Raw genomic sequence first — 16,721 nt, 5'->3', positions numbered from 1 at the left:
GCTACATTACTCTTTCCTTTGATCTCACTCTTCCATCTCCTTTAAAAATAAAATTAAATAAAAAAATAATTAAATGGAAGACCAGAATATAAGGTTTAACCATCCTCTTTGTTTCCTAGGAAGCTCTTGGGACCCACAAAGGCATTCTTGGAAAATAAAAGAGGTGGGTATGCCTGCAGCACAGTAAATCACACCTGTATTGGTTTACAGCCAAGAAAGCTAGCTGGAGGCTTGGTAATGCTGTCTTTGTGGCTGCTTGAGAGAACCCTGGCTCACCTGTTTTATTTACAGCTTGCCAATCAACATTTTTACAGGACAGTTTTGACATACAACTCGTTCTCTTATCTGCTAACACCCATAATTTCATACAGAAGAAGTTTCAATTGTTCCACATGGACTGCTGAACAGATTACAATTGGCTGGATTCACATAACATCTTAAGCCATAAAACCTGGCTTAACTAAGTCAAGCTTGGTTTCACACAATAATTTAAATGAACATCAGACAAATCAGTAGTCTAAAATACTATAGTCAGTGATTGCTAAGAAAATTATCAGAAAACTCTTTAAAAGTGATGAGATTGTTATTTGAACATATAAGAATGATAGATCAACGATGTTAAAGTTATAATCTTGGCTTCAAATTTTTCAAATATTACATCTTTATCATAATCTAGGAATTTAATTATTGTATTTTCTTATTTGGGGATTTATGTTTTGTCTGTTATTTGACTTATAATAAACTGAGCTCAGTCCAAATTATTTATGCATGTAGGTAACAGCCATAAATAATGATAAGTGCCAACCATAAGGAGAGAGCAAGCATGCTCTTCCATATGAAATCACATACAAATTGGCACATTTTATACCTCATCTCTTTCTGCATCAGTACTATCAATACATTCTATATTTGTATCTTTTAATACAGAATGTATAGCTTGCGATATTTATATAACCCTAGATAGCTACGGATTAAGATTAATTTTCCCTTTGCAAAATTAAAAGGGATTTTGCTAATGAGTGAGGAATTCATTACACAAAATGCAGAAAGTGATACGCCTTCTTAGTTCCCTACTTACTGCATTACTGGTTCAAATAACATCCAGTCCGATAAGCAAGGCCACAGAGTCCAAAGCAGCCTATTCGAAGACTAATTAGTTCAACTTCATTTTTTGGGACAACTCTTCCAAGGCTACCAATTACTTGCTTTAATAATGAATTTTGGAAGAGCCAAAATGCACAATACATTTTATATTCATTTTTTAAAATATTCATTTTTTTTTTAATACAATGCCCGCATGCTTTAAAGCGAGGTGCCAAGGTGCTTTATTTACAGCAATGCTTTGGGGTCTGCCAAGCTTCTACCTGGACAGCAGAAAGCACCTTGGAAAGCTAGCTGATTCAGCAACTCTGGAAGGAGCTATTTATGAAGGCTAAGGACTGCATTTAACAGGGGAGGCTGGCCTGACAGTCAAGAATTGGCTGGGGCTGCATCAGGTGGTCCTTAATTTTTGTGATATGCTACTTTTAAACTACAGTTTTTAGTTACATTCCATCTTATAAAAGTGGGAAATTTATAGCTTCAAAATTTGGCATGGGGGCTGAGGGCAAACTGAACTACCATGTCTGGAAGCAATTACTGAGCCTTATCTGGAATATTCAGGTACCTCTGGGTGAATATTGTGCACCTGTGATCAAAATTTCTTCATTTAATTTTTGCTAAATGCAGTATCTAATTTAGCATGATTACAAATCCTGGTTTTGAAGAACCATATGTGAGTTCAAGAGATACAGTACACACATTTCTGGGTATTCCCCTAAAGTAATGTTGCTATGCTGATAATCATCTGTATTCAAGTTTGCCTGTCTATTTGGTAGGTTCAAAATTGGTGTATTTATTGAAAATTCTAATACACAATTTTTTCCCCAGAATACTGAACACTAACAACCCCCAATCAATTACAATTACACAGACCCATTAAATTTTTGCTTTAAAAAAGGAGAAGGGAGAGACCCATAGATCGATTATGTTCCACCAAATCACCAGTCACTGCCGGCAATCAAGATACTGAGATTCCCCCTGCAGCCAATACTGCCCAATGCATGTAAGCCTGAGATGGTTTAAAGGGGAATAAGTAACTTGGTTTATTCCTATTCTTTCAGCCAACTGTCCTCTTCCACAACTATTAGGAACTAGCTTGACACCCGTGCTTCGCTACGAAACTATGTGGTCGGCCTTAGTTTTGGGGGAGGAAAAAAAGGGGGGGCGGAATTCTGCCTTTGTCTACCAGCATCCATCGGTATTCATCTGGCTAGCGTCCTGTCAGTGTGTTTGGAAACTGAAAGAGTATTTGTGAGCAAGAAAGAGACAGCAAGGAGCCTGGGCGTGGCTTAGCTCAATTGTTCTGTACTAAAGCTGCTTGGTGCTTTGAAACTAAAACTGAAACTCCTCTCCACTGCTTGTGTTTTGCATTTGGAACAGATTTCTTCTCAGGTGGGGAGGAGGAGGAGAACTCCTTAGCATCAGAGTGTGTTAATAATAATATAGGAAATGCTCTGGTGGTCATTTCAAAAAATCCTTTCTTAGTGAGCCCCTAGAAGCCAAGAGGAACATACGTGCCAAATTTCAAATTTGTAGGCTTCAAGAAATAGCACAGAATAACAGATTGAATGGGACTTTGGATATCTTCTTCCAAGGGGGCCTTGCAGATCATTGGCTGCCTATTCTTGCCATGTACTGATTTTATAAACCACACAGCTTGGTGCAAACAACATGCTAAGCTAATCCCAGATACACCTTATTTTAACGTAATAAAGGAGTTCTTAAACTGGAGGTTGTGATCTTGAAAGTCTGAAAGAAAGCTGTTTTGAGCTTGTACAAAAAAACAGAATTATTGTCAGAATTTGCTCCTGTTTTGTCTGGATATATCAATACCATAGTCAACAAAACTTAGCAACCATATGACTGCAAGGAATTCCATTCTCCACTATTCAGTCAGAACTGAAGAAGTTTTTGAGTGAGACTTCCGGTTTGAAGGGCAGACAGAAATTTTCGGTGACAGACAGAAATCCGCAATCGTGCACGGTTTCTGTCTGGGCTCTCCGCTGGAGCACCCCGAGCCGGCTGGTTTCAGGACTAAGCCACCCAGTAGAGGTGGTGAAGAGGGGGGAGACCGCCAGCAGGGTTGAGGAGAGCCGCATCTCTCCTCCTCAGCTGGCCATTACTCCCTTTCCCAAAGGTGGTTGCAGCAGTGGTCAGAAATGGCCACCACAAAGAAGAACTCGACCGGAAAAGAATGTGCAGGAGGAAGATAAGAAGTGAAAGTTTTGGCTGACCGGGTTAAATTGTAAAAGCAACAACCAAGGTACCCTGGAATTTAAACTTACAAAAAATAACATCGCTCCCAAAGAAAAGTCAGGAGCAGCGAAGGAAAGTAAAAAGGGAAAGGTTTGGCTTTTTTTTAACTTCTCTCCCCTTCCCTATACTGACAACTAAGAGACTTAAATAAGAAATCGGAAAAATCCGCTTTGACATCAATAGGCAATTAAGCTGAAAATAAAACAAAATGCCAAAGGGATAATAATAATTTCTGGACACATTTTTTTTTTCATAAGCAGGAAGGGAGAGAAAAAGAATAAGGGCAGGATCAGGAAGAGGGAGGAGACTGCCTGGAATTAAAAAGAATCTACAGTAAAACTTCAACAAGACTTCTAAAAGATACATTTTAACTGAAACTTTGCAACTAAATAGTAACCCCAGGAAGAGAAAGTGGGGAAAAAAAGATCAAAAAAGAAACAGCTTGCGTGTATTTGGACTATTTGGTGATCTTTGGATTTTTGGTTGTTACATTTGAATGACTAAAATCAATCGGGTGGTTGTTTAAAAATTTATACAATGGCACCACTTCTGGATGAATTGAAAATGGAACTTAAAAAGTACAAAGAAGATGCACAAGAAGGGAAGGGTTCTTTTGGCTTCGTTTTTCAATTCTTAGAAATGGAGATTTGGAACTATGAGAAACAACAAGAAAAGACTGCAAAACAAGAAGACTGGGACAAAGAAGAAGCCATCTTTCATGAACAAGCAATTCTATGTGGGGAGGAAAAAGGAAAAGGGGGGGAAAGAGAATGGAGAATTTAAGACTTAAAAAAACAACCAAAGAAAAGAAAAATAATTTGAAAAATAAGTATAATACTGGAAAGCAACAGAAAAGGGGAATACAGAAGAGAGAAATAGAGGTAGAGAGACAAGGGGATAAAAAGGGGAGAAAGAAGAAGAAAGGGAAGAAGGAAAGGAAAAGAAGTTACAAAGACCGGAGCAAGATATAGAGAAACAGGACCTATTTAGAGATAATGGGTGAAAACCTAACTGAAAAAGGGATTCTGTAAAGGTACATAAGATTGTATTGTTATATTAGTAATAGAAATAACTTTAGAAAATTGGAAACAACGTATGATTAAAATGAGGGATAAAATAGTGTAATTTAGTGAAATGTTTGTGAATAAAATAAGTGAAATAAAATCAATGAGAAAACTGAATTGGGAAGGAACGGGAACATTTTAATTAATGTTTTATAAAATATAAGTGAAGGGGAGGAATTAACTATGTAAAGCTTATAATTGTTCCCATAGAAGTATGATATTTAATTGAAAAGTAATGTTAAAGATGTTAAGACTTTAATGAATATTAATATTAATGATAGAATTGAATTGAATTGGAATGGAATGTTGTTTTAATTATATATATTTATAATTTTTTTCTTTTTTTAAGAATACAGTATGTATTTTAAGAATGTACCAAGCAGAATCCAAATGGAAGTTATGTATTATATTGAATGTTACAACTTTAGGGAAAAGATATAAAGGCGTCATACTCCAATCAGTAACTACAGGAGAAATTTTGTTTAATGAGAAAAGATAATAGATAATTGAAACAGGACAGACAAAAAATATAAATACAATGATTTGACTTGAGATAATTAAAATTGAGAAAATTAAAAGAGGGGAGAAGCTATGTAGAAAATGTAATATAGTAATAAGATATGGAATAAAATATAAAAATGAGCATGAACCTGAATTTGTGTCCATACGAAGAAATGTAACCCGGGATTATGCTGCTTTCAAAAAAGATATTTTATTTGTATTTTTTTTCTCTTTGTGAAAACTCCAATAAAATTTACAAAAAAAGAAAAAGAAAAAAAAGAAGTTTTTGAGTGAGAAGAGGAAAATGCCTTCCAACAAAACAAGAAAGCCCAGTTGCCTTTTGAAAGAAAGCACCTTTGGAACAACCATGACCTGGATGACTGAGAATATCCATAGATATTTAATCCTGCAGACAACTGCAAGTATTATTGCTTTAGTACTGTAAAGTAAAATCTTATTATATCATAAAAAAATTAAACAATGTATTATTGATCATTAATTTAAATAAGGTATTGGAAATGAATGGACACTATTTCAGAATGTAGGCAGCATTCTTTGCTTGTAAATATTGCATTTGTTTGCTTGATGAAACAGAAATTTGACATTTAATAAAAAATGTTCTACAGCTCAATTGTGCTTCGTGTACGGATGAAGTCGTTATTTACACAACAGATACATAAAATGTTACCAACATGATCAAACAATCTAACTAAAAAATTGCAAAATTTGCTATTACTTAGTTTCCACTACATATACAGTAGCGCTTGAGTTTGCTAGTCTTTTTTGAATTTTCAATATTTCTGCACAGGTATGTCCTAAAACACTATCTGATCTCTAGTCAGGTCTTAAAACTAGCTAAAAGGAACCCAATTAAACAGTAAAAAAAATGTATTTAACAGTTGTGAAATGAATCACTGCAATTGTTAAATTAGTAACAGGGTTAAGTCAACCTGGCTTCCCCACTGACTTGCTCATCAGAAAATCATAAAAGTGGATCACATCACCCCAGGACATTGCAACTGTCATAAATATGAACCACTTGTCAAGCATCCAAATGTTGATAATGTGACCCTTCATTTCTCACATGAATTGCCCACTTCAGGCAATTCCACAACATTTCTACAGAATGAAGGTCAGGATTTTGACTGGACCATTCCAAAACATTTTCTTCAGTTTTAACTATTCTTTGGTTGCACCACCTGTGCATTTTGGGGTCATAGTCTTAATGACTCACTTTCCCTTGCGGTTTAATTCATGAGCAGATAGCCTGACACATATCATTGTTATTCAGTATCTTGAACACTGACATTTGTCAATTTAGGAGAGATCTTTACATGTTAACCTGGGGTTCTTTGAGCTCTGCCAGAATACTACATGGCTTCCTTTTGATCTGATCTTGGTTGGTCAGCCACTTCTGGGGAGGGTAACAATGGTGTTAAGTGGCTTTCATTAGTACACCATCTACTTCAGTTGTGCCCAACCTGCAATCCAAGGGCCTCTTGCAGTTGGACAGCTAGTAATACAACCTCACAAGATTATAACTTTCTCATACCTTGGAGGACAGCTCTATATTACAAACAGATATATGACTTATCCTATAGTAGTTAATGAGAAAGAGAGAGAGAGGAGGGAGGGAGACAGAAAGAGAGAAAGGAAATATAACGTAGGCATTTTTATAAACTACTCATTTTATCCAAGGATCAACCAACAGCAACATTTAATGATTTTTCATAAGTAAAACATTATCAAGTTCAATATACTTCCCAAAAGCATGAAGAAATTAGTTTTTAGAATAGAATAAAACACTTCATTGGCCAAGTGTAATTTGACACACAAGAATTTGTCTTGGTGCAAATGCTCTCAGTGTACATAAAAGAAAAGATACATTCGTCAAAAATCAAGTATCATCAGGTACAACACTTAATGAAAGTCACAGGGTACAATAAGCAATCGAATCATACTAGGAAACAGTCAATAAAAATCATTAGGATACAAGCAACAAGGTTACAGTCATACAGTCACAAGTGGGAGGAGATGGGTGAAAGGAAGGATGGGAGGATTAATAGTAATAGTAATGCAGTCTTAGTAAATAGTTGGACAGTGTTGAGGGAATTTGTTTAGCAGAGTCATGGAGTTTGGAAAAAAACCTCTCCTTGTGTCTAGTTGTCCTGGTGTGCAGTGCTCTATAGCGTCGTTTTGAGGGAACAGTTGAAACAGTTTATGTCCAGGATGTGAGGGGTGTGTAGATATTTTCACAGCCCTCTTTTTGACTCATGCTCTATACAGATCCTCAATGAGAGGCAGGTTGGTAGTAATGGTTTTTTTCTGCAGTCCTAATTATCCTCTGGAGTCTGAGTCTGTCCTGTTGGGTTGCAGAACCAAACCAGACAGTTATAGAGGTGCAGATGACAGACCCAATAGTTCCTCTGTAGAACTGGATCAGCAGCTCCTTGGGCAGTTTGAGCTTTCTAAGTTGGCGCAGAAAGAACATTCTTTGTTGTGCTTTTTTGATGATATTTTTAATGTTAGGTGTCCATTTCAGGTCTTGTGGTATGATAGAACCTAGACATTTGAAGGTCTCCATTGTTGATACTGTGTTGTCTAGTATTGTAAGAGGTGGTAGTATGGGAGGATTTCTTCTAAGGTCTACCACCATTTCTACAGTTTTGAGTGTGTTCAGTTGCATATTGTTCCGGTCACACCACAAGGCAAGTACAACCTCCCGTCTGTATCCTCGTTACTTTAAAATTAGTTTTAAAGTAAAGGAAAACCACACAAATTGTCCCTGTTTGGCACACCTAGCTCTGAAAAAATTCTACAACAGAAACGAAGCTGGAACAAACATGGCAATGAGATAAAGTACCAAGTCCAACTTTGCTGGTGAACAGTGTCAATAACATTATTAGGAAGGCGGGTAAAGGCATTTCTTCCTCTTCCAGAAAATGACCAGTCTGAATGAGACAAAAATGGAACTAAGGTGGATCAAAAGAATTATAGGGAATATAATTGAATTATTTGCCTCTGCCAATAGCAGAGAAAATGCAGGGCAGATATGCAGATACGCAGATACATTTAAGAAGAATATCAAAAAACTAAGACAAATGTAACTAGTGGCAAGATAGCTTCAAAATCTGAAAATAAATTATTTTGTCTAGATGATATACATCTCAGTTTAAATTTTCAAATACAAAACTGATTATTCAACAAAATATGAAACATTTTCCCAAGACAGTTTCTGTATCTAAAGTCTACAGAAAGAGTAAAGTAATGGCATTTCTAAAAAATGAATTTATTAAATGTATATACTTTTGGCAGTTCCAACCACAATATCTTCCCTGTTAAATAAAATTCCGTTTTCCTCAATAAATAAAAGTAAAGTTAAAGGTTTCCCTGTCCAGTTGTGTCACACTTGGGGAGTGGGGGGGGCATCTGCTCATTTCCATCAAAGGGGCCAGCATTGTCTGAAGACATTTCTGTGGTCATGTGGCCAGCATGACTGCACCGAACACTGTATGGAACACTGTTACCTTCTCACTGAAGTGGTGCCTATTTATTTTCACAAATTTTAAAGTATTGCTGTACCATCACAGGTATTAAGCTAAGTTAAAATGTGATATGTTTCATTTTGATAAGCATGTTATGTGAATCCACCCAGTTGATTTGTTCAGTGACCAAAGCAAGCAAACTGTCCCTGTTTAACAGAAGCAATCACTTTAGGAGCTCTGGTCTTCCCAAGTATCAATTGGAATACTAACTATTGAGTTACATGGAGAGGAATACTGTGCTTTTGTGTTAGGACCTGAGAGGCATGGCATTTGTTAAATGGTAAGACAAGACAGGTCCTTTATCTGCAATCTCCTTATGCAAAATTAACTTGTTCTGGGAGCTGCATGATTAGCCTAAAATCTTCCAAGAAAAATATTGCTTTTAAAAATGTAATGCCAGCCTTAAATGTGTAGATGTCAGTTATCAAAGACTATGAAGGCTCAGTAGCATGAACATCTTTCCCTATCAAAGAAATAAAAAAAATGCACAAGAAACTAGTTTTTAAAGTGAGACATTCCCTTCACGCTCCCCTAAAAAATAACTGGGTTTTGTCAAGATCAGCCTGAGCAAATGTAAAAATATTCACTGTATTCATTGTTCTGGTAATACTAATCAATAGCTTAATGAAAGCAAATAAAAGAATCTGCATTAGAAGTCTTCCTTTAACATTTAAAATCTAGTCCCAAAATCAATTGGGGAAAAAAATCATTTTTGCCTTTTTATAAGCTCTTTGTTCCTCTTAGTCAAAGCAATAATTCAAAGAAAAGAATATCTCTCTGTCCTAAAGCTAGAGAAAAAGATCTGAAGATAAGCACAATATGACAGATACGATGGTTATAAAGCTAACAACTGCATTCTTATTGGAATTAATACATTTTTAAGTTTTGCAATGTATTTATCAAAAGAAACAATATTCTCAAGGAGAAAAGCAACTTAAATCAATCTTCCCCCATTTAACATCAATACAAAAAGTTTAACATTCATTCACTTTCTCTTAAAAAAAATTCCCACGGCTTTTGTAAAAGCAAGTAACTTTATAAATGACATTCATTTACTACATGGCAACATAGCCAGAAGAATAAGTTACTTTTTTTAATGATTATAAGATCATTATACTCATTAAAACAGACAATCAACAATCCTGATGCTTTGCCGCTGGTCATTTCCAAAGCAATGGAATATTCTTGCTCTCCTTGCAAAACCACTTTTGAGAAGAGCTGAACTCTGAACCAAGCACTGAAGTGCGAAATGCTCCCGTGCAAAGTCCCAGCCCTATTTTGGGACACTTGGTGCTCATCCTTTCCCACGGTTACTCCTTTCAGAGAGTCATCACTTCCTACCCTTGGACCAAGATGAATTATTTAAAATGAAGGGGGTGGGAAATTCACCCTAACAGCACTTTAAAAAAAAAAATCCTCTGGCTTCTTAAAAACCCTAACGTCCTTTGTGCGGTGTTTGTGGGTTTGTTTTCAGTGTTTCAATATTTGAGGAGCTCCTACCAAGATGAGGGGGACAAGCCTATACTTTAAAGCAAGGGGTCTCCAACCTTGGCTACTTTAAGACTTGTGGACTTCAACTCCCAGAACCTCCCAAATCTGGCTAAGGAACTTTGGGAGTTGAAGTTCACAAGTTTTAAAGTAGCCAAGTTTGGAGACCCCCCTGCTCCAAAGCACCAGAGGGCAGAACAGGAAACACTGGATGGAAAATAACCAAGGAGAGAAGCAACAGAGAACGAAGGAGAAATTTCCTAAGAGTGAGAACATTTAACCAGGGAAGGACTTGCCTCAAGAAGTTGTAAATGCTCCATCACTGGAAGAGGTGGGCCAATAATGAGAGCATTTGCACCAAAGACAAATCCCTTGTGTGTCCAGTCACACTTGGCCAATAAAGAATTATATTCTATTCTAAAATTTATCTGAAATGGGGTAGGCCCTAGACTACAAGGGTCTCCTGCTCAAGCAAGGGGTTGGACTAGGAGACCTCTAAGGTCCCTTCCAACTCTGTCCTTCTACGTTCTGTGCTTGCAGCCGTTTCGCTGTCCAAGAGTCAATTTCATCACCTCCTTAGATACTGGCAGGCTTCGAATCCTGAGGGAGGGGAGGGGGAGAGGACGGGACACCTCTGGGATTCCTGGAACACTCTGGAGCACCTTGGCCACTTTAAGACTTGTTGGACTTCAACTCCCAGAATTCCTCAGCTAACATGACTGGAGGAGGAATTCTGGGAGTTGAAGTCCACAAGTCTTAAAGCGGCCAAGGTTGGAGACCCCTGCTCTGGACAACAACCTTAAGCCGCCCAGCCGGTCCTCCCCTCCCCTGGTGGGGGCTGAACAACTTCTCCACGAGCGGCCCCGCTAAGACGGCCTGACCCGGGAGTCCTTCGTCTCTGCCGGTCTCCCCATTCTCTCACCCGCCCGGCCTTTGGCTAACGCCAGAACTCCCGCCGCCCTACCTGGGAGGCCTCCGGGAGCGACCGTCCCCGCCAGCGCAAGGAAACCCGAAGCGGCCTGGTCCGGAGCGCAGTGGCTATCGCCCGGTCACCGGAGAGGCTCGGAAGAGCCCTCAGCATCGCCATATTGACGGGGGGAAAGCGAGGGGCGGAAGGGGCGGGCGCCACCGACCGGAAGTGAGCCTGGGCGCGCGGAGCAGGGAGGAGAGCAAATTGAGAGCAAACAGACTAATAGGACGATAGAGTTGGGCAAGAGTTGGAAGGGACCTCGGAGGTCTGAGAGAGAGCGAGAGGTTGGCGAGGAGTGTGAATTGGGTTTGTAGAGGTTGTGTGTTGTCTCCCACGCTACGACGCGTGGTGCGGCTGGCGGTTTTTGTCCAGCACACGTAGAGGCTTCCCAGGCTGGCTTGATGGGGACTTTATGTCAGGGGTCTTCAAACTTGACAGCTTTAAGACTTGTGGACTTCAACGCCCAGAATTCCTCCTCCAGTCATGTTAGCTCAGGAATTCTGGGCGTTGAAGTCCACAAGTCTTAAAAGCTGTCAAGTTTGAAGACCCTTGCTTTAGGTGGATAAACTGAAAGATGGAGGCCAAGGATCGCTTCCTCCTCAAGTTGGCTCTTCTTGTTTTTGCTTATTTATTGCAGGGGTTGGGAACAATGGCCCTTTTATGACTTGTGGACTTCAATTCCCAGAATTCCTGAGCCAGCCATTTACTACATTAAAAAAAAAAAAAAACCTGGCTCAGGAATTCTGGGAGTTGAAGTCCACAAGTCATAAAAGGGCCCATCGTTCCACACTCTGTTTGAGCTTATTCTGTCGCTTGCTTCTTTCCTGCAGGGCAGAAGCCACAGCCGTGACTTGATAGGGATCCATTCCTTCAAATTGATAGGCATTGCTCACTTTTATGGGACTCCAGGTGGCTTCAATATGGCTATTTCATGTCGCTAGCACGATCTAGCTCAGGTTATTCAAGCTTGGCAACTGTAAGCCTAGAGGACTTCAACTCCCAGGAAAGCTGGCTGGGGAATTCTGGGAGTTGAAGTCCTCCAGGTTTAAAGTTGCCATGATTGGAAGTCTCTGTTCTAGCTAATTTCTGCCAGCATACTGCAGGATAGATGTTGCACTTTGCATAAGTCAGCTACAATTCTTCCTGCAGAATCACAGAATACAGTTAGTCCTCAATTTACAATGGTTCATTTAGAGACTGTTCAAAGTTATAGTGGCACTGACTTATGACCATTCCATTGCAGCTTCCCCACGGTCATGTGATTCAAATTCAGTGCCTTGGCAACTGATTCATCTTTATGATTGCAGTGTCATGCTACCCCATTTTGCAACCTTCTGACAAGCAAACTCAATGGGGAAGCTGGGTTCACTTAACATCCATGTTACTAACTTAGCAACTGCAGTGATTCACTTAACAATTGTGGCAAGCAAGGTTGTAAAATGGGACAAAACTCACTTAACAAATGTGTCACTTAGCAACAGAACTTTTGGGCTCAATTGTGGTCATAAGTTGAGGACTACCTGTACTCCATGCATTGAGTCTGTGTGCTAAAGGCCTGGAAAAGATCCTAATGTTATAAGACAAGGGTAGTCAAACTTGACAGCTTTAAGGCTTGTGGACTTCAACTCCCAGAATTCCTGAGCTAACATGACTGGAGGAGGAATTCTGGGAGTTGAAGTCCACAAGCCTTAAAGCTGTCAAATTTGAAGAGCCCTGTTATAGGGCAAGCCAGATCCTTGGAGGTGCCACCTGAAGTCTGCAAGAAATTCCCTTCACTTATACCCATACATCTATCAAAATATTAGAAAATGATAATATTCATTTACTGTATCGGTAATATATCACTTGGAATATTATTATTCCCTTGGAATTAGTATGTGGCTGGAGCACACCCATCTGCCTTACTGCATTGTAGTTTTTCCATATCCTGCTGGTCGAAAGTTTACAAGTGTCCCTTTCTGTCAGAACTAGATATAGAATCAAAGTAAGCAATAGCTGGTCAGAATCACTTCATGTGTGAGATTTGTGTGTAATCATTCCCCAATAACCAGGATGCCATTGGTGGATCCAGCACAGTTGAAACTGATGAGAGCCTGCTCATTCAACAAAAATGCAACGTGGGAAGATTGTGTAGGAAACAGGATTGTTGGACACTGCTTCATACCTGCTGTTGACAATTAATCTGCATCAACACTGGCAAATGTAATTATATCGGCTGTTTACCTGGCTGTATAATTGTAACAGATTGTTGGCATGGTTATGTGAATTGGAAATATCCCTAAAAAAAGTTACCACCATCTGTCAATCATCAGGAAGAATTTGGGAATCCTATGTGTTACACAACACACACAGCGGAAGGTATGTAGAATCTCGCCAAAATGAAGAATACTGGGGTATGATTGACAATTACTTCTCTGATTTTAGATACTGACATAATCATAAGGATATCTGCAAATGCATTCTACATGATATATTTCAACAACATTCATGTAATTGAATAATTGATTGCTAAACTTTTGCAGAATTCCCCAGTTAATTTATCTGCTGTCCAACCAAAATCTTTTAGATAAAATACTTTATCACTCGTGACTGCAAAAAAGGAACAAGAGCCTTGGAGTGACCAAGAGAAAGCTACGCTGTGGATCTGCAGTAATAAAATACCGGTACTAAAATTAATTGACTGTCCCCTGTTTTGATTGTGCTTGCAATGGACTCTGAGATCAATCATGGTTGTCAAACCCACAGCGTCATGTTGTTATCACGTGATATATTGCGACATTTTTCCCCTTTGCGGAGCTGGGGCGGGCGTGGCCTGCGCATGATGCATCCGGCCCACAGGCTGCCAGTTTGGCACCCCTGAAATGGATATAAAAATTACTTTTAAAATCAAGAGGTATGAATTAAATATAACTTTAAATTTAATATAAATGGTTATTCTATTGATCAGACACCTGGATACATTTTTTTATTCTTAGAGTTAAATGCACAATGTTGCAGTTTTATGTACAATAACTTATAAATAAGACTTAAAAGATGGGAGTGGGGTTTCCATATAAATACCAGGAATTTAGGGTGGAGGAAACAGCAAAGGTTTTGAAGACTGGAATAAATTCAATGATAAAAACCCTTTCTTGCAGTCATGACTCTGCAGACATTCATCCTGATGAATCTTTTGCTTATTTTTTGGCCTGATGTGCACCTTTAAAAGCAGAAGAGCTAGAATAAGAAACAGGAGGAGAGGAAGAACTGAAAGCCGAGGTGGTCCTTGATTACCAACCCTAATTGGGATTGGAATTTCCAATACTAAGGGAAATGGTTAATAAGGAAAATATCTCATGACTGTACCACTTAATGGCAATACCGGTACTTTTGTTGTCCCACTTGCAATAATTAGAATAACTCTGCATTGTCATTAGTCTCTATGTCCTGCTGCACTCATTTCTGCTTCAACTCCCCCATCTACTTATCTTCCCTCCACGCCCATTTCTGCTCTATTGGCTAACTTTCACTGTTTTCTGTTGCTGCTGACAAGGCACACCTGGCCTTTCCTGAGAAAAGATTCAGGATGCCGCACAGCCAGCAGCTACTTTGCAAAACTCAGGCCAGATGTGTCTTGTCAGTAGGGGAAGAAGACAGCTAAGGTCAGCTTGGTGTGGCAGGGATGCAGGGCAGAAGGAGTAGCACAGGGCAGCAGAGCGCAGAGCATCCGCAAGGACAGAGAGACGGGCAGGGTCAAAGACACCCTGCAGTTGTAAATGCAGGCAGGCTCTCAAGGATCCACATTTTCTCATCACACGACTAAAATATGAAGAACAATTGCAGGAATTGGGTATGCCTAGTCCAGGGGTCTTCAAACTTGACAGCTTTAAGACTTACAGACTTCAATTCCCAGAATTCTTCCTCCAACCATGTTAGCTCAGGAATTCTGGGAGTTGAAGTCCATGTGATGACCCATAGTCTCTCAAAATAACCCCAAACCCAAAACATATATTAAAGTCTGGTAAAGCCTTCAACTTCACTGTTTTATTAGGCACAGTTTAAAGTCACAAAAGTAAATAAGGAGGCAAACAGAAAATGAAAACCAAACTGCATTGATGAGAGTTCTGAAGCAAGGCAAGATAACTAATTATAAACTCTAGGAAAATAACCCAGAAAAGTCCATGGGAAGAACGCCAGCAGAGATAAGCCTCTTTCAAGGTGAACACTAATTGACTTCAGCAATTCTTACTGCGCAGTTGCAAACACATAGCTCCCACTTGCAAGCCATGAGGAGGATCATGGTAATCTCCTCTCAAGTAGACCACATCTCTCCCTGATCCTCTCCTTCCTGCGTGACCTAGGATGGAGAGGGGATGGGCCTGGATCCTCCTGATTGCTCAGGCAGCCTCTGCCCTTCCCCAGCCTCCTCCACCACCCCTGGAGCCACATTCCCACTCCCTGTTGGCTGTTCCTCCTCTTCCTCAGAGTCAGACTCCACCAGGGGTATGACAGTCCATAAGTCTTAAACTTGCCAAATTTGAAGACAGTTGGTCTAGTCTAATGAAAAGAAGAACTAGAGATGACATGATAGCAGTCTTCCAATATTTGAAGGGCTGCCACAAAAATGAGGCGGGGGGTGCTATTTTCCAAAGCACCAGAAGGCAGGATAAGAAGCAATGGATAGAAACTGATCAAGGAGAGAGCCAACCTAGAACTAAGGAGAAATTTTTTGACAGTGAAAACAATTAAACAGTGGAATGGCTTGCTTCCAGAAATTATGAGTGTGCCAACAATGGAAGATTTTAAGAAGAGATTGGACAGCCACTTGTCCGAAATAGTGTAAGGCAGGGGTCTCCAACCTTGGCAACTTTAAGACTTGTGGACTTCAACTCCCAGCTTTGCTGGCTGGGGAATTCTGGGAGTTGAAGTCCACAAGTCTTAAAGTTGCCAAGTTTGGACACCTCTGATTTACTAAATACAGACAGCTGCTACAAGTAATCCTCAGCTTGCAACCATTCATTTAGTGGCCTTTCAAAGTTACAACAGCACTGACAAAAAGTAACTTACTTTGCAATGCCTTTGCAGTTAGGTGATCAAAATTCAAGCACTTGGCAACCAGCCATGTATTGCAGCTTCCTTGTTGTTGATTGCCATTTGTGACTTTCCCAAGCCGGCTTCAGAAACTCAACGGAGGAATTTGGATTCGCTCCAACAAGGGCACGAACTCCCTTAACGGCAGGGATTTGCTCTGAATTGCAGCAAAAAAACCCAACAACCCCGCCCTGCTCCCCAAGGGAATTCTGCAGCTCCCTATGATGGCAATAAGTCGAGGGCTACTTGTGCATGCGATTTCAAAGGCAGGATCCAAGTAGCTCTTGCCTTATGAGATCTGAAATAGAAGGGGATTTCGCCATTCAGAAAAACGTTCCATTTTTAGTCCCCTGTGCAAATGCAGCCCTTGGCGGCTTGCAAGCAGGATCGGCGGCTTCTTTGCCGGAAGACGCTCCCTTGCGGCTTACGCACAACCCCAGCCGAGGCAGCCCGGCCTGCCTGCAATGAGAAAAGGGGGCAACAGAACCAAAGAGGCCAATTTTCCCACGCAGAATAATAGTCATAATAATAATAATAATATAAGCCGCCCCTTTAAGAGTCCTGGTTTCGCGCGGAGGACTCTGGGAAATGTAGTTTAACGAGCAGAGGATGGGCACTTTCCGCCGGCGCAAACTCTCTCTCTCTCTCTTCCCACTCAGGGAGACACAGCAGCCAATGGACGGACTCCGGGGAGGCCCACGAGGGCCCAGCAGCCGCCCGACCCAC

General features: G+C 40.0%; 1 protein-coding gene and 1 long non-coding RNA gene across 3 annotated transcripts in view; one reads left to right on the top strand and one right to left on the bottom strand.

Moving 5' to 3' along the window:
• Positions 1-11,067, bottom strand: part of ABCB7 (ATP binding cassette subfamily B member 7) — a 72,800-nt gene extending 61,733 nt beyond the window's left edge. For both annotated transcript variants that reach the window (XM_026703115.2, XM_087940870.1), the window contains exon 1: positions 10,920-11,067. In XM_026703115.2, coding sequence (XP_026558900.1) covers positions 10,920-11,042 — 123 coding nt within the window. In that variant the 5' untranslated portion in view covers positions 11,043-11,067. The remainder of the gene's footprint in view (positions 1-10,919) is intronic.
• LOC148124756 (uncharacterized) overlaps positions 1-16,721 on the top strand; it is an 801,081-nt gene that overhangs the window by 683,144 nt on the left and 101,216 nt on the right. The gene's annotated exons all lie outside the window — the stretch shown is intronic.

This window comes from Pseudonaja textilis, chromosome 12 (genome assembly GCF_049901715.1).
Source record: "Pseudonaja textilis isolate UNSWEBS1 chromosome 12, rPseTex1.2, whole genome shotgun sequence".
In the NCBI taxonomy this organism is placed as follows: domain Eukaryota; kingdom Metazoa; phylum Chordata; class Lepidosauria; order Squamata; family Elapidae; genus Pseudonaja; species Pseudonaja textilis.
Note: the sequence above shows the minus strand (reverse complement) of the source record. Positions and strands in the feature narration are given on the sequence as shown.